This window comes from Rhea pennata, chromosome 11 (genome assembly GCF_028389875.1).
Source record: "Rhea pennata isolate bPtePen1 chromosome 11, bPtePen1.pri, whole genome shotgun sequence".
Classification (NCBI taxonomy): domain Eukaryota; kingdom Metazoa; phylum Chordata; class Aves; order Rheiformes; family Rheidae; genus Rhea; species Rhea pennata.
The window spans coordinates 18,993,992-19,018,031 of NC_084673.1; the positions used below are offsets into that span (position 1 = coordinate 18,993,992).

Below are 24,040 nucleotides of genomic sequence, written 5' to 3' on the forward strand. Positions count from 1 at the left end.
GCTTGTAATGAGAACACAAGCTGTTTTTCTGTCTATACTTAACTGTTCTCATGTATGATTTTACAGCTTAGCTTGCAAAACCATTTCAGATCTTGAATATTTAGGTATAATCTATGGATTTTAAGTCCATACACATCTGAAAGAAAACCCAGTGTGTTCTCTTGTCTTGGTTCCTTAATGCTCTCTTTCCTTTGTTCACTCATTGCTACTTGTTGAGTTGTTTTCCTAGCAAGGTTCTTCTCCTAAGGCCTCAGTCCTGGACCTTCTAATTTTTACTTATTTATCACTTCCTGAGGAAGTGCACAGTACAATCTAGAACAGAACAAGATACTTTCTCTTACTGAAAGCTGAATCAGGACTGAAGAGTTGATAAATTAATGCAATTAAATTTCAAACTATTTGTCTTACCTTTCAGGAACAGCGATTAAGAGAGATTTCTGTGGTATCAAATTCCATTTCTACATCAGCATCTCCAAGCACTTTATCAGGAAAAAGTGTGAATACCACTGCAGCTGTTGACCTTTTTGCAGTACCAGCACCCACAACAAATAGGTGAGAGAGCATTCGCTTTCTGAAGCAAGCATAAATGACGCTGGCCAGGTAACTCTGCAGTCAAGTGCAAAGCACAAATCCTAGTTATGGGATATACTCTTCACAAATAACCTTTTGCTGATGATTTCCTGGTTATTCACATGAGTTTTGGTAGTGTTCCACAATAAGAAGTGCTTAATTACCTGGTCTTGTTGTATACCAGTATTCTTGACTGGCTCATAGTCAAAAGAAAAAAGTGAGGTTGGTACGAGTCTGTGTATAGCATGAGACTGTAATGCCTTTTATGTATCTTCACCTTCCCCCTCCTCTGTTCCTCCTCAGCATGCCCAACCTTTCTAGTGATCTTTTTGATCTTCAGCCTGCATTTGTTCCAACTGTACAGAGTACTCCAGCTATAGCAACATCAGCAAGCAATGCATGGGGAGGTAAGCAGATACTATTGATTTTACTGTCTAAATAATGGGTGTAATTAAAATACAGGAGTATTATCTCATGATAAAGCACAGGTTTGTGCTTAACTGAATCTATAGCTTAAACCTTAATTCCTCTGCACCCAAATACCTCTATCCTCGATAGAGTATAAAACGAGTCATCTGAAAGCTCTGGCAAACTCTTCCAGAGATTTTATGTATTTTTAAAAATGCGTTATAGTAATGACAATGTGCAGTGGATGGAATGAAGGAGGTACTCAACAAAAGGGAGGGGAAGACTAATTGTATCCAGTAATGAAAGTCCAAATATGCTGAGAAATAGGAATGAAGCAGATGTAACTGAGAAGATGCTGTACTAGTATTTCCTTTCAATAAGAAATGTAATGCATTCTTCATTAAAAAGGTATTCATAACTTCAGGATGCCTATTGCAAAGCTGCTGTTCCTGTTTTTTATACCTTCGCCAATTCCTTCAAAAAACAATCATGATAAGCATAAAAAAAATACACGTCAAACTGAAATAAGGCAAAGGTAACGCTGTTACAAGTGTTAGTGTAGTTAGTATAGGTGGATCCAGTATGCTTAAGTGCTATTTAAAAGGCATATTCCTGAAGCCTAAAAAATAGTCCTTGACTATTCTTTTTGTTGATAAGCATTCTGTTCTTCTCCCCTTCCTACCTAATGGCTGTATTAAAATTCTATTTTCCCTAAACAGAAAACTGTTAGACATTTTTCATCTGAAACTAAGAATCTGTATCTTAACAGGGCTAGTCAGTAGATGAAAAATCTACTACTTCTAGAATTCTTATGTACAGTCATTTCAGTCTATTTTTCTTCTCTGCTATTTGTATTGTGTGTTTTCTTTTCTTTACTTCTACTGCGTCTGAAAGGTCCTTTCTCGTCCTCAAACGGTTGTGTTGGTTCTCCACCTCATCTGGACATCTTTGACATGAAGCCAGTTGAAGAAGCTGTAAAATCTACCACCCCTTTCATCAGTTCTACCTTTTCCTCCAAACAAACAGTGGAACTGTTCAGTGGTAAAAACAAAAACAAAAAAAAAAAAACCTAATTTCTTTCCAACTGGAGATAATACTACTAATCAACTGTGTTGTATAGTCTTTTTGTGGTTTGAGCCAATCTTCAATTTTTGTTAGCAAGTGGAAATAGTATAATAATTCCTGAAGTATTAACAAAACCATTTTTTTGCTAAAGTTTTATTTCTAGAGTTGAAAGAATCCATTATCTTGTTCAGCTTGTCCAAGCTAGGCATCCTAAGACTTGTTTCTCAGCTAGAGTTTTTGCTGATTTCTGTTAAACTGGAACTTTTTGCAGTGACAGGCAATGCAGGAGTTAACTAGAGTTAACTAATACTTTTCAAATTGGCTGAAAAAAAAATTTCTTTATTCCTAAAAAATTTTTATAGTTGCAGACTCTTTTGGATTTTTCTCTTCCTTTTCTCTCTTAATCTGATCTTATTTTCTTCCCTTTTTTCATGAAGATGATTTTAGTGGTCATAAACCTGCATATACCTCTGTGTATCATCCTCTGACTGTTGATGGTAATTTGATTTTTAATATTCTAGTTTCACTGTAGTGAGTGGTATCTATTCAGTGGGTGTACCTGATTTATTCTGAATTTCTTGTTTAGGGTTTCCTCTTCATTCAGCTCCTCCAAGTACCACCTCTTCAGCAATTAATGCAGACTTTGATGCTGTTTTTGGAGGAAAATCTACTGCACAAGAGTACAGGACTACTAGTGGTAAAAAAAATACCTTAAAATGACTTGCCTCCTGCAGGCTACTTTTGCCTGAAGTTTAACATAACTGCCATTACAATGCAGAAATTAGTAACTTAGCCCATTTGCAAGCTGAATAACATAGGACTGATAAGATAATAGACAATCAGTTCAATTGTAGTTGTTTGGTTTAAAATTTGCTCTGAGTAATCTTACACTGTGTAATAACTCTCTCTCTCTCTCTCTCTCTCTCTCTTTTTTTTGGGGGGGAATAAACCTCAAATGTGGCCCATCGGATTTTTGTTAATGGGTAAGATTGTGTTTTACTTCTAGTGCTTATGACTTCAGTGTTTTCTCTTGATAATGTGATAATAAGTTCCCCAGAGTTTGTTGAGAGGCATTGTACTTACACTTAAGTAAGCAAAGTGTAACTTTGCATGTTTTTTGTTTGCATTTTATTTGTATGCTTTACATAAAGAATAATTTAGTTATCACTCTGCTGGTTGATACTATTTTGCATCAAAGTTCTTGTGAATGTATAACAAAGGAATTCTTGTGTACATTGAAGATATTAGTATTACTGTGAAACCATGGCTATATTTCTTATAAGAAATTATACTTTTTTCCCCTGAGTTTTAGGAGGGATTTAGCTTAATTTAAAAATACTACCAGTTACTGTTGAAGTAAAATTGGACAGTGCACTAGAATATAATATTCCAGAAAGAATGAGAGGTTCAACTATGCTTGTACCTAAGCCTTAAACACTTCTGGCATGTTGATCTTCCACATATAAATATTCCCTCCCCCCCCCCCCCCCCCCCCCCCAAAAAAAAAAAAAAAAAAAAAGCCCTACTGATAGTGTTGTATAAGGAAGATGCCTCCGTGACTTCTGGATTTCTTTCAATAAATGCATTTTAACTGTTTTGGTAACAGTTATTTTCTTTATGTTCTTGCTTTTATGTCTTGGTTTAGCTTTTACTCTTCTAGATGATGTATTGCAACCCACAGTACCACCACAAAGTCAAAGAACTGCTGTAGCCAGTCAGCAAAGTGGAAAAATTCTGGCAAATGATCTTGATTCTTCACTTGCTAATCTTGTGGGGAGTAAGTATGAAACTTTAAAAGTATGTTTTCCTATTTGCTACTCAAAACAAGATTTTCCACTCCCCCCCCCCCCAACCTAAATATATTCAGTGATTTTTATATGAGAATTTGTTTCTTCCCCCTTCTCCCCCCTCCCAGATCTTGGCTTTGGAGGAACTCCATCCAAAAAGTAAGTGATATATGTATTTAATACTCATGTATGACTGGTAAGACTGATAATCTGTGGTACATTTTGCTGGCACTGACATAGCAAGATTCTCAGCTCTGGAAAGTAATCTGCTATCAAGAACGGTGTTAAGACAATGAGTTAATATGGGCCGTTGTTATAACACAGGCAAACATAGTAAGTGACATAGTATGCTTTTGTCTTGCAGTTGCAGTATTATTTAAATATTTCTGTGAGCAGCCATAAAAATGTCTTTTATAAAAACTCTTAAGTCGTTGTACTGTATAGTGCAGTGAGTGATAGCGAGTTTTCTTTTAATAAAAAACAGAGCCCTAGAACTCAATGCTCGCTAGAGTGCAGATACAAGCAGTTACTGAAGTTAAATCTTGAGTATTTCTACCACCTGTAGATTTCAGCTGCCTACATCTGTTACAAAGCGTGTTTTTTTTTCCTGTTTTTTCAGTATATTGTTGTTACTATTTACCTGCTGGTCCTAATTTGAAATCTAATATTATGGTTTCGTTCTAGATCAGATATGCAGTGGACCCAGCCTACAGAGAAAAAACTTACTGGTGGAACAAACTGGCAAGCAAAAACAAGCACATCAACTACATGGAACCCTACTCCCTTACCCACTATTCCACATATGGTAACTTCTGTGCCATTTAAATCATACTTCTTACTAGCAAATGCCTTTTTCCCTTCATGAATTAATTTAGTAGGAATAGCAAAGGTTGCATTGGACAAGATTGAGGAAAAACTTGCCTGTAAGACCACTTCACGAACTGAATGAGATGGAGATATTAGTATACTTTATTTCCTCTCACAGGAAAGGAAGTAGCCTTTCACTTGTGACAGTTCTAAACTCCTGAGTTTTCTTTCCCTGATTGTTTTAATTGAAAAAAAACCTGACCATCCTTCCCCTTCCAATGCAAAGATGCACCTTTAAGAATCTTAAGAACCTGTTTCAAGGCCAAATAAATACTGTTCCTTTTGGATTTTGTTCCCTCTTCTATTCAGTACCTGAAAAGCTACTGCATCTTAACTCCTTCAAGGCACCTTAATTAATAATTCAGGTAGCACTTTAGAATTTCTGATTGTGCTTAAGAGCATCTTCATCACACTTTTGAACAGTTATAGTGTAAATGATAAAATTAATTAATTTGCAGAATGTTGGTTTTCTGGAGCAGTATTTGTAGGCAACTGAGTCTTGTGCTATGTTTTTAAGAGTTTTTTTTTCCAGTATTTTCTATTCTGATATTTCTACAAATACCAGTCACTTCTACTTCCCTCCAAGGCAGCTGTATTTCAGAATGTTTACTTCAGCTTTATGTACGACTATAGTAATTGCAGTATTTGCTGTGAGTTTTGGACTGCTGTCTGACTTTATTGCCACTGCAAGTAGTTTTGTCCTAGATCTTTTTTCTTTTAGCTTATATGGGTATGCTCAGTCAAAATTCACAAAACTAAATAGACTATTAAATCCAGATTTGAACTTGAAACAGAAATAAAAAGATTCAGATTAGAGAATATCTTACTTGCATAGTACTTGTATGATTTCAGGTTATAATTTGTCCATGAGATTTTTGAGACCATAAAAATCTTTCTGTCCCCTCTTGGTGTTTAGAACATGTTATGTTAGAGTGCTGATGTGTTCTGGTCTTCGGAAGATCGGATTTAGGGCACCGTAACACATATTAGCTACTGTATGTTTGGATTGTGTGGTGGGTTTTTTCTTTCATGCATTCTTATGCCTTCTGGTTTAAGCTTATGTTTTGAGTGCTTTATGCCATATATCAGCTCACTTACCCGCCAGAAAGTCTAACAATTACTGGCCAAAGAACTGCCTTAGCTATGAGCTATCTTTTGAAATTGATGCCCCAGCTGCTGGAATGGCCTAAGTGTCCTGACTTGGTCTGTGGCATTCAGGGACTGTAGTAATCCTCAGCCTCACATATAATCTTTCATAGTGAAGTATTCTAACTAGCACTTCAGGTTTTTCTAAATATAATTAATGAGCACTACTTAATTGCATGGCAATATGAAGTGTATGCATCATTGTGGCTAAAAACATAACTTGATGTAAGTTAACCCATAACCTCGGTTAAAGTGTTTTTTGTTTCTTGTTCTTTGTATTGTGATATATTGCAGGCATCAGAATTAAGTTTAGTGTGTTAGCAATATTTTGGCTGACTGAACATTCATTGCTATTTGTTTTTTGGGCTGACTGGTCACTGGCTTCCTTGTTTTTCTATACATTTATTGCACATAATAGGAGGAAGGAGGACTGTTGCATGCCTTCCAAAAAGCTTCTCACCCAAATGTTTATGCAAGCAATACACTCAAAATGTGTGCAAATTTAGTAAAAGTTCTATTTTTGCTGTAAATCTCATCAGGGAGCCTACCAAAGTTACCAGGTTCAATTGCTGATGTTACTGTCCATGTACCTTTTTTCCTCTGCTTGAATTTTTCTAATCAGTGGCTTTAGCATAGTTGTAGGTAGTTTTGGTACTGGATTTTAGTCCATCTTTTGGTTAGAATTTCAGTTTGACCTCTTAAATAACTTTCTGTGCTTACTCCTTTTGCCCTGCCAGAATGGAGTACATTATCCTGGATATGTAAGTCAATTTCTTGTAAATTGAGTGTTTAAAAAAAAATACTTTGTACTGTTTCGTGCGAGTTACTAGTATGCATGAGCTTATCTGAGACCTCAAAATTTTTTTGATTGAAGGTACCTGCTCCTATTGCATACCCAGTGACCACACCTCAAGTGCCTCTATATGGAATGGTAAGGAACTTGCCTGTTTCATACTCTTTAATTTTTTCTTTTTTTTTTTTTTTTTTTTTTTGCGCACTTCAGTGGATGTCATGACAAGCATTATTGTTTGATTTGTCCTGCAGCTTGTGTATTGTTTCATGAGGTTGATACTGTGTGAAATTGGATAGCTTTTTCACTTCGTTCATTGGAAGACATTATTCTAAACTTTATACAGCAAGTTTTCTAAACAGCCGTGACTTAACTAACTGTGTGTGTATCCATGTTTTTGTTTTTACTGTGCTTATAATGGGGAAAAAACTTAGCTTCTAGAATCAAGTGGATTTGTCTGTACTACTTGTCTGTCATCTGTTTCCCTTTTTCTTGTAGGTACCTCCTCAGATTGGAGCTGCTCCTTTGATGGCACCCCAGTCAATGATGTATACACAACCTGGTTTAAGGTCAACAAACCCTTTTGCACCTGTTTCTGGAACTCAGGTGAAATGTTCTCTTCAATCTTGGACTCATTGAAACTTCAGTCTTAGTAAAGAAACCAAATATCTTGTCTTGTGATTGGCTATTAACATCTATTTCTGCCTCTGAGAAAGTGAGGGGTTCCTCAGTCAGGGGCAGCAGGCTTTTGCAGGTGAGAAGGAATATACAGATGAAAGCATGCAGCCATAGGAAGTGAGGAAGAAAGTACAAATGGAGAGCAACGGATCAGAAAAATAATGGCTAGCTTCTCACTGTGACGGTGTTAAGAAAAAGGGAGTGGAGGATGTCATAGGAAGTCTTAAGTTCCAGATTCATTATCTGGATACTTGGTTCAATCATACTGACTATGGCAGTAGTGAAAGGTTTCTGGAGGATGGGGTTGAGCTATGAAGTAAAGAAAGATATGGACAGGAGACTGTTCAAGTGAAAGGAGTTGTGTGCCTCTGTCACCCAGATACGTCTAGATACGTTGTTGTTAATGTTCTTTGAGATACTGGGGGGAGGGAAGTTCCACTTTGTTTCGAGGTGGTTTTTTCTTTTAAATGATGAAACACATAGTCCCAACTTACAGATAACAAGGCACTTGTGTAGATACATACCTCTGAAACACTGAGAAAACATGTTATGAAAGTGGCATTAACAATATGTAATCTCTACTTTACAGATACAGTTTATGTAAAGCCGCCAAAGCAGCAAGATGTGCAAACAACCAAATACTGGTAAAAAGAAAAGACTGAATTTCATTCTTCCCATGATGTATTCTTGAACAGGGCAACTGTTTCTCCCCTGTATAATGTAATACTAATTTGAATTGCAATGCTTTAGAGATTCTTGTTTATAACAGTCATTGTGGTATGAAATCATGTTTGTTCACTGGTTTTTAGACTTCAGTAGGAAACTAATCTTTGAGGTCAACTCAGCTTTGAAGATGAGAATCCAACTTGCACCTTCTGAGAAGAGGGTTATATGATTGCTTTGCAATCTTATTCATCAGTGGATTGCCTGAAGGAAGTTAACTGAGAATGTCATAAATCCTATTTATTTTCTCCATAAATTCTGTGGCTGTTTTTACCAAGACACAACTCAAATGAAGTTGAGCAATAAAACTTTCATATGCTCTAATAAATACTCTGATAGAGTAATGCTTGCATTATCATAAGGCCAATATTGAATGAAATCAGACAGCTTTTTCACATTAGCATAGCTTATAATAATTCATAAACTCTATAATGTGAGTTTTAAATGCTGTGAATCAACAAGAAATATATGTATATTTTATATATATATATATATATATATATATAATGAAAATAATAAATTGCTCCGTTGGCATAATGTCAGTGTTACATGGCTAGTTGAAAGGGCCAGGTTCTGACATTGGCTAAAGCTCTTGCCTCAGAGTAGGGAAAGAAGTATGTAGTTTTTGTTACAGCGAAAGTGTATACCCCAACAGCAGCAAATTGGAGCAATTAGAAAATCTTGTTGCTAACTGCAAAAGAGGTAAGAGATATAACTTTCTTTTTTTTTTAAAGTTCAGTTCATCAGTTCAATAAAAGCAAATCTTGCAGTAGTGTTGACACTTCAAAACTGGTAACTATATTAAAATAGTCCCAGCCATAGAGAACAGCTTGTGCTTCTTTTCTGAAACAAGAACCTACTTGTAAACCATACAGAAGTAATTATTTTAAATGTGTAAATATGTGCAAACTTTTAAATAACGTTTTCTTTAATGCTGCAGTAATTTTTCTTCCTTCTGTAGTATTTTTAAGATCTTAATGCTGTAAGAAGAAGTCCAGACTTGTTTTGAGAGGAGAATCTTGTGAATCAACTGGTCTGTGAGGCATGCTATCGCTGACGGGTTAGATACACAGGCTTTTGATGTGTCTTTTGTATTTAACAATCTTCTTCCAAAATTTAGGTTGGCTATGAAAATGCCTTAACTTGTATCTTTAAATGCCCAATAAAATGTGATAGCACTTAAATGAAGTTAGAAACAACCCTTTCTCCAGAAGTTTGGCAGAACACAATGAAGAGCTCTCCTGTAATGTGGCTTCTACCGATGATTAATATTAAAGTTGGGTTTTTCAAAAAGAAAGAGTTTCTACTGTTATGGACCTCCAGATTAATATGGCTTTTATCTCTTGGACACTATATTTGCAAAAGTATCTCTGAATCTCACCATAAATGTAAGTAGGCCTTGAAAATCTTGTCAAATTGTCCTGTAGAGAACTTCCAAAATACAGTAGAAGCAAGCCTCTCATTTTCAAAATGTTTAATTTTTTTTCCATAGAGTACAGAAGTAGTATTTCTTAATGCTGCAGAAATACTTTTGTCAAGCAAAACAGTTAAACCCAACCCCTGGAACTGATAACCGCTAACCTTTGGGGAAATTTAACCTTGCAGAAATTTTAAACTCCTGAGACTCTGAATGTGTGCTGATGAAGAATTGGACTGATATACAGCAATTTAACATTTAAACTTAAGTTATAAAGGGCTCCAAGCTTTAATCCACCTTTCCTGGGTTGAGCAATTGTACCATTTTAAGCTAATGAATTTTCTGATGCCTGTAGCTGCCCTCATTGTGGTAAGGGAATAGATCCCATTCGGAATGGGTCATTGGTCCGGGATGGGGTGGAGGGTGTTGTTTGTATAAGAAATAGTTAATTCCATTCCTCTATTCTGCATTGAGGAGCCTTGAATTCAAATTAGACCAGTACATACAGTAGTAAGTATCCGAGCATCAATGTCATAGCCGAGATCGTTATGACCAGGCAGTGTCTGGCACGGTGAACTATCAGGTTTTTTTTTCCATACTGGATTGTATATGCCATGATCAGTTATTTTTAATAAAATATGCAAACAGGTACCTGGCAAGCATTATATATTCATTATAACTTTTTTGCAGTGCATTGTAAAGATCTGGAATGTACTTCACTCAGAAATGGATTTAGACCTGAGTACTGTTTGCACTAGTAAAACTTCCAATTTGCTCTGGATTCTTTTAAATAGTTCTTTAGCATGCTTTCTTGTAGCAAAGCTGTCTGATACCAATTTACTTTAGTATTTAAAAAAAGGAGAAACAGCCACAAAGTATGTCCTAATGACTCTATAAATTATCTTATCCTTAGTCTCATTCAGAATGTTTGACACGTTAAAACACAGCTCTTACAGATTTATCCTTGTGAAGCGAAGGTTGCGTAGCACACTTCTGTCCTCGTGGGAGCGTGCAGAACTGCTTTTTCTCCACCTCTTCCTTGTGGACCTGTTGGAATGCGCAAAATGGACAAGTACTATGTTTTAAACCACAACATAGTTCATATGCTTAGAAGTAAATGCAAGGACTTAGGATGATGTCAAGGCTCTTACGGCTCAGAATTTGTTCTCCAAAAAAACGCATTGTAGACAAAGGTGGTTCTGGAGGGTAACTGTAATAACTCGCAACAGTTGCAAATAACTGTGATAAGTGAAAGGGGGAAGCGCTGTGTGTACCCGTGACTTTGTTCACGACCTGCTTCGGTCGGGATCCTGCTCTGAACGCTCCAGAAAGCCGGTAACCAAGATGGGAGCATGGAGGAGGACTTGCAGAATGCTGTGCGCTTTGCACTATTGAACTCTAGGGGGTCGTTCAAGCCTAACGCAGGGATTTAACGCTGCTGCGGGGGGCTGTCTCTGGGATATGCAACAAGATCAGCCTTTGGGGGAATTTGGGAAGGATGATGGTGTTAGGCCTACTGGACTTGAAAGTGTACTTCTTGAATAACTAGGGTTTTCTAATGTTCTTTAGATATAGTTTGACTTTGCCTCCAAGAAGTTATTGAATTTACCTTTTTTAATTTCAGATAAATTATGTACTAGAGAAATCTCAGTTCTGTGCACATAGTGGTGGAATACTTGTAGGTAAAAATAACAAATGGACTTTTGTAAAACATTGAGTAACTTCTGACTACAAGATTGAATACAGGGTGTATCCACATCTGGGTTTTTCGATGTGTGGCAGGGAGGGTGGGGTTATAATTAGAATAGTATGCACTGTGGATCAGTGCTTAATTTGTACATAAAAGGGAAAAATTTTGTTTTGAGTAGTTTGTATTGTAAGGACAACATAGAAAGGCACTGTGTATCAATCGTTTATTTCCATTTTAAAGATTATATTTTTGAGCAATGGAAACTACATCTTACCATTTATACATTTACTGGTAGCTAGGAATATAGAAAAACTATGTTGCTATTACTCTGAAGATGTATTTGATCTGTCATTAAGTATATTACTGCATCATTACTTTATGCAGATTCTCTTGAGCATTTATTTAAAGAGATTGTAGTAACTGGTACAGTTACTACACAAATTGTAACATCAGATCTTTCAGTATATCTGAAATGTGTATAGCCTTGTGATTAGGTTTAATCCTTTACTGAATGTTTGGCTGGAATCTCGTCTTGGAACAATTACAAAAATAGGTGCTGGAACTGATTTCCCCCACCCCAACCCACACATTATTTATTTAATAGTTCTTGTTTTGTATGTTACATTTTCTCCTCAGAACAGGTTTGTGCCTTTATTGGATATTTATTTAAAAGGGGCTACTAAAACTTAAGTTGTTCAAGCTGTTTTACAGGTTTATTCTTGTGTGGCTGTTCCTTTACATGAGCTCCTTCATTTTATAAGAATATAGAATGCATGAAAAATCTAGCCACAAACTGAAAAAATTTGAGTGTTTACATCCTATGGAGGAGGGGAAAAAAAAAGGCCTAAGCACAAGACTGGTTGTGTTGACATTTTAACTTCACAATTTGTTAATATACAAACTGTTTTTTTTTTTTTTTTTAAGGCTGTTGCTCATACTCAGTCAATTGATGAAAGAGGTTTTGAAAAAATAAATAAACTTTGGCACATGCAGGGCGTGTGTGGTCGTTCTTCCATGTCTTCTCAGAAAACTTGCTGTAGTACTGATCACAGCAGCTGCGTTGGGTGCTCGTGTGCTGTTTCTTACCGTACTGCATGCAAGTGCAGAAGAGTGTCGTGCCTTGCTGAAGCTGTCACGGCGGCTGGCCTTGATCAGTTGGTGAACTATTTCAGCTTCTGTTTAAGAAGCAGCAGCGTGTTTTTCCCTGTGCAGGGCAGTTGGAGAGACGGGCTCAGTTTGGGAGTGGCGAGGTTGCCTCAGTAGGTGTGAGCTCCAAGGGAAAGCGCTTCCCCCGCAGCCAGGTGGCAAACTGGCTTCAGGCGGCGGAGGGGAGATACTTGGCTTTCTCCTAACCTTGTACTCGGTCACAAATCACAGGCGCAGCGTGTAAGCGGCCTCAACTAAGTGTGTGTCTGTGGCTTGGCGGTGTTTTAGTGCGTTAGCGTGGCTGCAGCTTGCCTGAAGGCAAAATCATTGCTTAACCCGTGTTCCAGCTGAGCTCCTGGGGCCTGGCAGAGGTGTGCTAGTGCGACCTCTGTCCTGCAGGTGCTGGCTTCTACAGTGAAAGCTTTGAGAATCGGTGCTTGTAGTAGCTGCATTTGTGATTCCCGTAGGGGTAGAGACTTGCTTTCAGTTAGGAGCTTGAAACGTTTAACAGCGCATTCTTGCTGTGTCACTGCCAGCCGCTGCTGTTCCAGCGAAAGCTCTGTGTCGCTGATAAAGCACTAAGCTGCCGCGCTGCTGAGTTCACGGACTCGACGCGCGACCCTTCGGCTCGCGGGAGGCTTCGTGCCTGCTGCGCCGCTGGCAGCTGCTGCGCGAGCCGGCGCCGCTCGGAGCGCTGCGGAGCGGCGGGAGGGAGCGGTGCGGCGGCGGCAGCGCTGCGCGCGGGCGGGGTGAGCTGCTGCTCGCGCTGCCCCCGCGACGCAGGCGGCCGAGAGGCCCCGCCCCCTCCCGCAGCCCTCCAATAGCGGCGGCCGCCGCCTCTCCTCTGCCGCCCGCTCAGCCCTGCCCACGCGCCTCGCCGCCGGCCCATCGCTCAACGCCGAACAGCCAATAGCCGCGCGGAGGAGGCGGGCCTGGCGCCGACGTGATGACGCGCGGCCGCGGCGTCCCGGCGAGGGCCGCGCACGCAGCGTCGGTTCCCCAAGATGGCGGCGACCAGCGGCAGCGAGGCGGGGTGCGGCGAGGCGGCGGCGGCGGGCGGCAAGCGCGGCCCCCTCGGCATCCCCGAGGCCGTCTTCGTGGTGAGCGCCGCGCCGGGGCGGGGCGGGCGCTGCGGCGGGCGGGCGGGCCCGGCCCCGGCGGGCGGCACCGCGGCGCGGCCTGGCCTGGCGCGGCCGCTGTGGCGGCCGGTGCGTTTGAAGCGGCGCGGGGCGGCGGCCGGGAGGGGCCCGGGGCCGCTGCTCCCGCGCAGTCTGATCAGACCGCGCAGTCTCGCAGCGAGCTCGAGGCCCCGTTTTACACGCTGCCGTCCTGCCTCGCTGGCTGCGTCCTTCGAGGCGTGTTGCGGCTGAGCGCCGTGCTGCGCGGGTGAAATCGCGGTTCCTCGTGGCCGCCTCCCCGCGCGGAGAGCGGCGCCGCTTCCGCCGCCTCACTTAGCGCCAGACCTGGTGCTCCTCACGCTCGTCCCGCAGCGTACCTGCGGGTGCGCGGGCAGGAGCACGCTGCAGAAGTGACCGCGGTGTCCAGCGAGGCTCCCCGATTTCTTCAAAACTAACGGTCGTGTTTATCCAGCTTATAAGCTGAATTAAGCAGCACGTAATAATCTTACTGACTGTTGAAAAAGAAAAAGCAGAATTATGTCAATTCCTGCACTGACGTAACATCAGAATTATGTTTTGGTCAGTCTCTGCTACAAGCAAGCTCTTTGCATGCAGTCTTGATTGCTGCTGTACGTAGTTTTACCAGGAAGCAGGGATCGTCTTTTGGGTGTCTGGAGGTGTTTTCTTCTTGCAGCACAAATGCTGCATTAAATCGCTGAAGGTTAACTTTCCCCTTGATGCGCACGGGCTGGTTTAAAGCAGAAGGGTTTAGGCGCGTGCATGGGCACACCCCGTGTGCATCGAAGGACCTGGCTCCTCTTGGTTTCATGTTACGCTGTCTGATGCCTACCCTGAACGTTGTGTTTGTCTTGCTCCTTTACTCCTGAGTTTTCTTAGGTTTTGAAAATCCATTTTTGCAAGATCTTTCTTGACCTCTTTACCTGAACTGTCTGGACTGATCAGGTTTGGCACCTCTTACAGAGAGCAAGCTGGTGTGTGACTTACATTGCGTTGTTACTCAGCAAGCACCGGCCATGGTCATGAGCAAATGGGTACATTACGCGTGTTTTCAATGCTTCCAAATGTTTGTATTCTTTAAGATTCTTCAGCAAGCATTAGATACTTGAAGGACGAGGTTTGGGAAATCTTACTGAGAGGTAAAGCCGTTACTGCCAGCGTCTAACTTATCGCTCCGTTACGGAGAGTAGTGTAGCGCTGCCCGAGAGGAAAGGCTGCCTGCAGCCTCAGCTGCCCTGGGCCCCTTGGTGGAGCAGCGCTGGTGGCTTGTGCCCGCTCTGCAGCGGAGGTGCTGGCCCTGGCAGGGAGCAGGAGATAAAAACGTAAGGGGCCTCCGCAAACACTCGGAGGGCGTTTGTCAGACCCAGCCCCTTCCTGCTGGAGCTGCTGGTGGCACCATGTTTGATTCCAGGTTGTTCCTTTTGACACTTCTGTCTGAAGTTTCTCGCAGGCGGTGCCACGCCACCCGGAAGAGTCCTGGGGGTAGGAGCTTAGCTCTCTGCTTCTGTTTTAATTCTTCATAACCTTATGTCTGGATTTAAAACTTGTGAGAGCTTCTTAATTATTATTCTTGATTTGAGTGATGTTCTAATCAAATAGATCTGCAGAAGAGATCCTTTGTGCTGGTTTTAGAGTACCTGGTAACAGTAAGCTGATTTTAGGTGTTGTAGATATTAAAATAGACTTTTTATTCAAAATAAGTATGTGCTAAGAAATTTTCAAGGATACTCTGCACTAGAAAGTAGAGATAGTATTAAAAAAAACACTTTGAAACACTAATACGTTATTTCTTTAGAAATTTTTTTTTTAGAAATCCAAAACACTTAAGAAAATTATATGTCACTGTGCTGATTAGGAATTACTGATTACTACTTTGGTTCCCACTACCATGTGCTATGTGGGTGTTCTTACTCTGAGTTTTGTTTTCTTGAACTATCTTGATTCAGCAGATGCTCTTCAAAGAGTTTATGACGATGCCTTGTCGTAGGCTTTGGTAAAGCTAAAGCTGTCCTGTGTATTCTTGTCTCCCTCTGGATTTCAAGTGACGTTAAACACTGACAAAGCGTTTCACTGGATTTTAAAGAACAGACCTTCAGCTCTATTTTCCTTTGAGCTGTGGTCCAGATGTTTCCAAAGAAAATGCCTTGCTTATCCTGCTTTCCGTAGCATGCACGGGACTTGGAGGACAGGAGGTGCGAGCTGAAAAGGTGTTCCTGTGTCGTGTGCCCTGCGCGTGCCCGTAGGTGACGACAGCTCTCTGCAGAAGCACTGTGTGTGCCTGCGGCTCCTTGTCTGGGCCGTCACCCCAAAGGTGAACATAGGGCTGCGTGGGTACATGCTGTCGTACTGTATTTCACAGCTTTTAGAGAGATTTTATGTGACTTTGCTTGACGTTTGTAAAGTCTGAGTTATGTCTGAGTATCCAAAAATGGTGTTTTGCCAGTGAGTTTTATTTGTAAGAAGATAAAGAGGCGTTTTGGCAGGTCCTAGCGGTACTCATAAGGTATTTTTGCAGCTGAGATGCTCTGTGACATACTGTGAAGCAGAGATGGCCAGACAAGATGTGGCAGTAGCAGCGGTAGCCAGCTGTGTTACAAATCTGTTGTGCTCTAGCTCAGAGCAGTGGCTGTATCTCAGCCGTGCCAGAAGTCCGGTACGCAGGGCTTGGCGGTTGCAGCTGGGAAACCTGAGTGATAAACCGAAGCCTTCCTTGGCTGGGTGTTAGGAGAGGATCACCAGGATACAGAGGACCTGGAGCCACTTCTGTCCCCTGAAGGGGTTTGAACCTTTTATTTTTATTTTTTTTTTTTTTTTGGCAAGATCCATCTACTCACATCTTCATTTGAGGGGACTCGCACTCCCTTTTTGGGTGCATCTTGCACAGACAAGCTCTACCTCGTGCAGAGATGGGATGCCGGGCTGGGTGTGGAGTGAGTAATTGTCCACCAGGTTACCTACTGCTTTTGCTTTCTGTCTTAGGTGATTTATATAAGCAGAATAGCTCCACAGGAGATTTCATTTCACCACACGCTGCAACGTTGCTTTTGCAGTACTTGCCTGAATCTAACCTTCAGTTTTTCAGTTAACGCTTCACTACAGGCTCCATCAGGAGGCAAAAATGTTTCTTGTTTTGTTCTTGGTGAGGTAGCTTGAGGCTTTCCTTAAGCAATTAGTCTGAAATAAAAACTCATGAGCTCTCTCTCGCTGTCATACTGCCTAGACCATGATGCCTGCTGATGTCTGTTATGGCGTTCATATATCTATTTCAGGTTTGGCTTATAGATAAAGATGGGTGACTTCCTACCAGATTGGATCACTGCATAGTAAGTTTTTCTTAGCCAAGGAAGATTATGGGTCAAATTATGAGGGAAAACAACTATAAGTTTAAATGTATTTACTTATTTTACTAACGTATTACAGTCTTTTTCCTTATGCAAAACTACTGGAATGGAAATACGTAGGCATAAAGCGATGAACTGAAAAGGCCTGTGATTGACTTTTATCAGATTTTACAGAACTGTGGTATCTAAATTCAAAGCACTTCTTTAGTCTTAATTCTCCAGAGTTCAGAGATTTCAACAAGCAAGAGAGTTTGTCTGGACAACCAACGAAAGAATTACTGCAGCAGACTCGGGCAGTGATCTTGAGTTCTGACAGAGTAAATGCTGTCAAGGCCAGAGACTTGTGACTGATCCCTAGCCAGACAGGTCTAACTAGATGGAGAGTGTCGACCCCAGGCAGATGAACTGTTTTGTGCAAATCTGAAGTCAGCTTTCTCGCCTGGTCAGGCCCGTGCTCTTTGACTACAATTCCAGTTGATGGTAGGACTGACTCGAACTGTTCTTAAGATTTTTGATTGCTTTCTGCTGACTGTAGAAGGAATATATTTACTAGCATACAGCTAGCCTGGGGAGATGCCACCTTCCTCCTCACCTTTACCTCTCTTTATCTCTGCCATAGCTTATGCTTGATCAGGGCATGGTTTTTTGTTTTTTGGGTTTTTTGTTGTTTTGGTTTTTTTTGTTTGTTTTTCCATTAGTCTATCCTAAATAGCTCATAATCTGATTAACAAAAAAAAGCATTATCCCTCCTTTACAGATAGGAAGCTGAAGTTTGGATTTGGTCTGAGGATATCTCTTGTTAGCTGCCATTTAACATTGCCCAGGGCTGAAACCACCACAAATTAGCACTAGCAAGTATGGTTATGAAATACTCCTTGCATCTATTATTTGATTCTCTCTCTCTCTCAAAAAAAAGGCTAACTAAGAAAAGAAAGAAAATGATTTGATACTTTATTCCAGAAAAAAAATGTTTATTTACATATAAAATCTCTGGGCTTAGTTGCAGTAAGATGATAACATAAGTATATCTGAAATTTCTAAAACTGTTCTAACTTTAAGGTCTTTTTCTTCCCCCCCCAATAAAGGAAGATGTAGATTCCTTTATGAAACAGCCTGGAAATGAGACAGCAGATGTAGTTCTTAAGAAGTTGGATGAGCAGTATCAGAAGTATAAATTTATGGAACTTAACCTTGCTCAAAAGAAAAGGAGGTAAGTTATATTTTTTTGCAGAATTGGGAAATATTTAGCACAGCCTATTTTTAAAATAGGATTAGGATCTATCTTATTTAAATATCCGAAAAAAATGTTAGAAGAGCTAATACTTGCAGTACTTTTTCTGAAAACCTTTGTTTCACTTTTTTTTCCCCTTCCTGAGGATTATAGCTATACTGCAAACTTTTGCATAAATTAGTCCTTAAATTGGTCCTTAGTCTTTAAGGTGAAAAAGACTGTTATATTCTTATTCACATTAGATTGAAAAAAGAGAATAATTTGATAAATGGTTTTATATCAAGCCTGTAACTTTTGTCTTACTAATTTCATCTCTCCTCAATAGCTTCAGTCTTGATCTGAAGCTAGGTAAGAAATACACTTTTCTTTTAAACACAAAATCAAACCTTTGAATAACAGTTTTATTTGAGATTAAACTACCTTGCATAGGGAAGAATCCCTTATAATTTATACCTGGTGTCTTCAGAGGCTTCTGCTACATGAGCCTGGTTGATTATAGGTGACTGGATGCCTGGAAGACTGGTGGGGATCTGAGCATCTCTGCTCATCTGCTGCAAGGGTTGTCCATGCCCTGGGCTCTGGAGAGAGTTTTTGTTTTAATATCACTAAGTCTTGTAGCACTAAACTGTTTGTTAATGCAGTCCGTGGTCCTCAGAAGAAACACACTTATTTATTTAATGTGCTGTGGTTTGTCTTTGTATCTCTTCTGAGGTTTCCCACTGCTCTGTTACATCAGAAATACGCAAAAATATGCCATTTTAGCAAATAGGCATAAGTTACTGTTAATAAATGTTTGTTACATTTTGAAAGTTGTATGTATTGCTCTGCTTCTTTGTTGTGCTGAACTTCAGTATTATAAGAGGCAGGTGAGGCTGTAGAAGAGATGTTTTTACATGCCATATCTTTCAAATTTCTATTTTTAATTCTGGAAAGTTGTTAGAATGTCAAGTTTTAAAACAGATTGGATTATATAATAGAGCTGATCACTTGTTTAGGAAACTTTGTGTCTGTGTAAAATAATAAATTATGACTGTTGTTAATTCACAGGCTAAAAAGTCAGATTCCTGAAATTAAACAGACATTAGAAATTTTAAAACACATGCAGAAGAAAAAGGTAAACTATTTTGAATCTCTAATGAGTATGAGTAAAGCTAACTGCCTTTCCACCCTAACAGAACACATTGCAAGAAATGTTTTGGAGAGCACACTTAATATGCCTTTAAAAATAACAGAATTGTTTTAAAGGTATGTAGTACTTTTTGAAAGCTAGTTCAAAAAAAAGTTAATGTTTGTAATGGAAACTTCACTTTTAATAGTGTATAATTGCAACTAAACTTGGACTTAGTCTCTGTTCTTTATAGAATTTCTATAATGTTTTTACATTTTTAAAATGTTTTAGTCTTTGGACTCTAATTTGAGTATTGAAGTAAAATTATGTATAATTCCTGAGAAGTTAATATAATATCAGTGGCAAAAAGCAGAGAAGTGTGCTCTTTACTGTGATTTTTATGTCTCTGATGTAAGTTTTCAGTGAAAATAGCAATTTTAAGTTTTATCATTTGTCATTAGGAATCTACAAATCCAATGGAAACCAGATTTTTACTGGCAGATAATCTGTACTGCAAAGCTTCAGTTCCTCCTACAGATAAAGTTTGTTTGTGGTTGGGGGTAAGTAAAATGCAGCTCTTTTTGAAACTATTTTTAATAACTTATGGGCTCAGAAGAACCTGTTCATTGCTGTCTCTTCTGTATGCCTCAAAGACATTGTATAATTCTGTTCCCGTCTGCTTCTCCTGTAGTGGAGCAAACCAAACAAGGCAATTTCAATGTTAGTAGAGGTTTCATCTACTATATTAGGTGCCTGTATATTATATAATCCTAAGGCTTTTAGAGAATTGTAATTTATTGGATTTTTTTCCCACAGAACGTATTCATAAATGCTTTTCTTATCACACTGTGGTTCAAATTACCATCCACCATTCCTTAGGATTGCTATGTGTCCAACACAACAAATTGCTTTGGCAACTAGCTTCCCATTTTCTGTATCTGTTATTTGCATTTAGCACTTTACTCTCCTTTTCACCTAAGTTCTGGGAAATACTGTTTTTTTTCTTCCTTGTAGCGTTTTTTTCTTTTTCTCTTACCAGCATTTAGAGTTCTTACTAAAGATTGGTGGGATTAGAGCTTGAAACACAGATTTCTAAGTACTTAAGTGGTATCAGGTTGGGATAGTCCGTATTTGGAGGCTTTCTTAGCTGTAAAGACAACTCACCAATGTTTATTCTGAGACTTACAAATCCCTGATGTTCCCATGTGACTGGCTGCCAAAAGAACCTCTGGTTAAGACTAAAGCATTGTTGATAAATGCAGCTGTAGGATGCTGTCTGATTAGGCAGGTGCTCCCAAACCCTCCTACTTTTTGTCCTGTCATAAGTAAAGCGATTCCAAGAGACTGGCTGCAGAATTTACAAACTGGCTTTTCTGGAGCATTGCAACCTTGATTTGTCACATGTTGGAGGAAGTTTATCCTCCTGATGGTTCTTACGGAAAAGCTATCATGAAATAGCACAAGCAGTTTATAATATTTAGGTGTCCTTTGCCTTCTGCCCTTTTTCCTCCTTGTGCCTTACAGTCTGTCTGTGAGTTGGGCTATGTGTATTCATTCTACTGGGGAAACTATAGCTTCCATTATCTAAAATGGAAATGGAAGATGGAAATAAAAAAAAAAAAGGGGGCTTATCACACTTCCATCTCTGCACAGTATTCCCTGGAGTGGTGTCTAGTTAAGTAGTAATAGTAGGTGTCTCTGTTCAGTACATAGCCCTTGAACAGGACAGAGCTTCATTGCTGCATCTTGACTTGATACTGCTTGTTTCTGTCTTCATGTGGTAGCTCCTTGCAGAAATGAAGATTTGTAGATAAAAGCCACTATAGGATGGGATAGGGCTCATGTGCATCTTATTTTTTTGAATACCTGTAATAATATTTTATCAACAACTTCTTGAACTAATGCCATTAGGCAGTTTGCCAGTGTCCCACATAGGGAGATTCTGATTTTATACTTGAATGCGGCAAAAATTGTTTTAAAAATTACTTCACGCTTGATGCTGTTAAGAAATGTTAGGAGGTTTTTTGCTTTTCAAAAAAGATGAGATTCTGACACGTAAAAGGCTCAATGCAATCTATAGAGAGTGAAATCCCATGTTGCTTAGCAATGAGGAGAGCGCTGCTTTTTCATGTCACTAGAGGGTTTTGTCTCTCAGTTACTTAAGTGGTGGAAGCCTCAAGTGAGTTCAGGCTTTGCTCTTCCTAAATCTTGTAGTCTTGGCCTAACAGGGCAAGCTTCTGTTAATCGGATGAGTTATAACCAGGCTGAAATACCCATGCTACAGCTTATTTCTTGTAATGGAAGAATAAAAGCTTTTCTAAGCTTAAAAATATTTATTTTTTAGGCCAATGTGATGCTTGAATATGATATTGATGAAGCTCAGGCTCTGTTAGAGAAGAACTTGTCAACAGCTACAAGAAACCTTGATTCCCTAGAGGAAGACCTTGATTTTCTTAGAGACCAGTTTACCACTACAGAAGTCAGTATCCTTTTATTCTTTGTGTGTGTGTGTTTTAATTTGCAAGGGAGGTAGTATATGTGATGGGTAATTAATAATTTCCAGACATGTTTCTATCTGAAACTAGCTTTAGTTAGAATTCTGTAGCACTCCAGGAACTTTTTTTAGCAGTGAAACAGGGTTATTTTGTTTCCAGTGCTAGGCTGAGGATGAGTGGGTTTGATACGGCAAAGATTGTGCCGGTAATTGTATCCCTGTGAAAACTACTGAAATGGCTGCAGACCTGGACTGGGAATGACTTGAAGGTGTGGACTGGTGCAGTGGCCTCTAGAGAGAGTAAAAATACTGTTTTTTGGGCTGTTGGTAATAGTGCCTGAGTCAACTGCCACTGCGATGTTCTCCAAGCAATATAAGCACTGCTGGTGCTAGCTAATACGTTGCTTAACTTTTCCAACTTCTTCAGAGCATCATGAACCCCCTGTAGGGATTTTTTCTGTTTGTTTGTCTTTTCTTTTTTAAACTATTGTAGTGATGAGGACAGCCTGCAACAGAAGCATTAGATAATCCAGGATATGAAGGCACAGTTACTAGTCTTTAATGTTGATATTTAAGATACCTAGTGATGCAGGATGAATGCCTGAAGTAGGTAAATATGACTGATAGGAGGCAGGTTGAAGTCAGAAGATAGCAGTAAGTAACACTAAAAATGCTTTTCTTTGTAATATCATCCTTAAGAGTGTTAAATAAATGGTATAGATACTACAGTTGTTAACAAATATTAGTATTCTGGTGTGAAGGTTTTGCACTAAGACAGCTCTTTCATCAGTTGGTTTCTATTGACTGTCACACGTGAAATGAGTTATGTGCAGCCAACTACATAACTTGCTTTTCCTTTTTTTTTTCTTTTTTCCTTAATGCATGAGCTGTTTCCTTAATTCTGTACCTTCAGATATGGCTAGAGTTTATAATTGGGATGTAAAGAGAAGAAACAAGGAAGACCCTTCCAAAAATAAAGCATAGTTTTGGCAATTTTAAATGTGGTTTCAATTTCCAAATATTTTTTATTTAAACACCCCCAAAGTTCATTCTTAAGGGACTGAGTTACTTTAATCATTTCAGTAAATGGTAAAATATATAAAAATAAAAACAATGGTGAGCACCATTTTATTTATTTGTAAACTCGGAATTTGGTTTCATGCATGCTTCATGAATTACAAATTATTTGAAAAGACACCAAGCAGTCTAGCAAAAGACATAGCATTTTGATGAGATCAGTCTGTCGTTAGTAAATTTCTACCTGAAAGTTTCAAAATGTGAGGTGCAAATATGAAATTGGGTCTGACGCTTCTGCAGGTTAATGTAATGTAAGAGTTTACTCTTTCATCTTTGTTATGTGCAGCTGATGAAGTTGTAATCAGCTTGGGCTGGGAAGACATGCAGCTAATGTTTTAGTAAGCAGATCAAGCACAGTGAAGTCTTGGATTTTGTTTCAGTCAGTTACTTCTTCGGCAGCATAACCCTACAAGCATTCCTGAATATCTATCCACTTGGGATAAACTTGATTTTAATAATTACTGGTTAGTTAACTGTCTGTTACTGAACTCTCAGCACTTTACCTGCAACAGTTTGTGACTCATCTTCAGAAAAGAATGGTGAATGGAGTAAACAGCAGAAGCTATGTCGAGACTGCAGGTGATCTCGCCCCGTTCTTTTTCATACATGTGCACACACTGCTTATTTTTGCAAATGTGTTGAACAAGGACACCAAAATGCTGATAGCCTGTAAAGAAACCCCCATGTACGATTCCTTAGACAGATGTCCAGTTCAAATGTCTTAACACTCTCAGCCTACTAGGTGGTGAAACTTGTATTAAATATGGATGGTTCTCTGAAGTACCTCTTCTGGCGTTAACAGGTGGAGTATTTCTTTGGTTATTATGAAGCCTTGCAAGATTGTTGCCTTTTACCTCTGCAGTTTCTAAAATGAAATGCTCAGTGGTGATGTCAATGGCTAGTATTCACACTCTGTGACTAAGAATACAGGTTTCGCTACAAAATAAATGCAGATGTTAACTGTTCAATCTTCATGTAATAAACAATATACCTGTAAAGTTTTTGTACTTTTATTTCATGATATTAAAATAGTAAAACTAAACAGCTGTGGCAAACACCTTTTTGTGCATCTTTCTTTGTAGGGGAAAGTCACTGATCTTGTGCATAATCTTGTATAATGTTTTCCTGCCTTAAGGGTAGGGGTGAAGAAACTTGGTTGAAGCAGCAGATGTGGAAAAGTGTAGCTGCTGAATACAGGCTTGAGTGAAACAGTGGATATGAGTCAGCACATCTGGATTTGTGAATACAAGCAAAGCGATCTGACACCACTATGGCTGTAAAAGAGTAAGAGCTGCAGAAATGGAAGTAATGGTAAATTCTTAGCACTGGTCACAAGTAAGTACTTGAAAAAATCTTATTTAAGATG

General features: G+C 39.5%; 2 protein-coding genes across 7 annotated transcripts in view; both read left to right on the top strand.

Moving 5' to 3' along the window:
• The window catches only part of LOC134145533 (phosphatidylinositol-binding clathrin assembly protein-like), a 32,740-nt gene extending 20,609 nt beyond the window's left edge, over positions 1-12,131 (top strand). The window contains exons 11-22 of one of the 5 annotated variants that reach the window (XM_062585107.1): positions 416-552; positions 874-977; positions 1,873-2,019; positions 2,481-2,540; positions 2,630-2,740; positions 3,704-3,820; positions 3,959-3,989; positions 4,515-4,635; positions 6,581-6,604; positions 6,718-6,774; positions 7,132-7,239; positions 7,901-12,131. In XM_062585107.1, coding sequence (XP_062441091.1) covers positions 416-552; positions 874-977; positions 1,873-2,019; positions 2,481-2,540; positions 2,630-2,740; positions 3,704-3,820; positions 3,959-3,989; positions 4,515-4,635; positions 6,581-6,604; positions 6,718-6,774; positions 7,132-7,239; positions 7,901-7,915 — 1,032 coding nt within the window. In that variant the 3' untranslated portion in view covers positions 7,916-12,131. The remainder of the gene's footprint in view (positions 1-415; positions 553-873; positions 978-1,872; positions 2,020-2,480; positions 2,541-2,629; positions 2,741-3,703; positions 3,821-3,958; positions 3,990-4,514; positions 4,636-6,580; positions 6,605-6,717; positions 6,775-7,131; positions 7,240-7,900) is intronic. The other 4 variants (XM_062585108.1, XM_062585109.1, XM_062585110.1 and 1 more) reach the window with 4 other exon arrangements.
• Positions 12,132-13,265: 1,134 nt separating this feature from the next.
• VBP1 (VHL binding protein 1) lies at positions 13,266-23,731 on the top strand. 2 transcript variants are annotated; one of them, XM_062584877.1, is made up of 6 exons: positions 13,266-13,387; positions 17,850-17,974; positions 19,043-19,109; positions 19,565-19,663; positions 21,448-21,586; positions 22,511-23,731. In XM_062584877.1, exons 1-6 carry the CDS (start codon positions 13,292-13,294, stop codon positions 22,579-22,581), a joined length of 597 nt encoding a protein of 198 aa, XP_062440861.1. In that variant the 5' UTR covers positions 13,266-13,291; the 3' UTR covers positions 22,582-23,731. The 2 variants fall into 2 exon arrangements, with proteins under 2 accessions (XP_062440861.1, XP_062440863.1); XM_062584879.1 differs by lacking the exon at positions 13,266-13,387 and adding an exon at positions 16,757-17,244.
• Positions 23,732-24,040: the final 309 nt, after the last annotated feature.

Coding starts and splice junctions, on each gene's coding strand:
- VBP1 (XM_062584877.1), top strand. CDS start 13,292: ATGGCGGCGACCAGCGGCAGCGAGGCGGGGTGCGGCGAGGCGGCGGCG. Junction 17,975..19,042: donor CTTGCTCAAAAGAAAAGGAG/GTAAGTTATATT, acceptor GTTAATTCACAG/GCTAAAAAGTCAGATTCCTG. Junction 21,587..22,510: donor GTTTACCACTACAGAAGTCA/GTATCCTTTTAT, acceptor CTGTACCTTCAG/ATATGGCTAGAGTTTATAAT.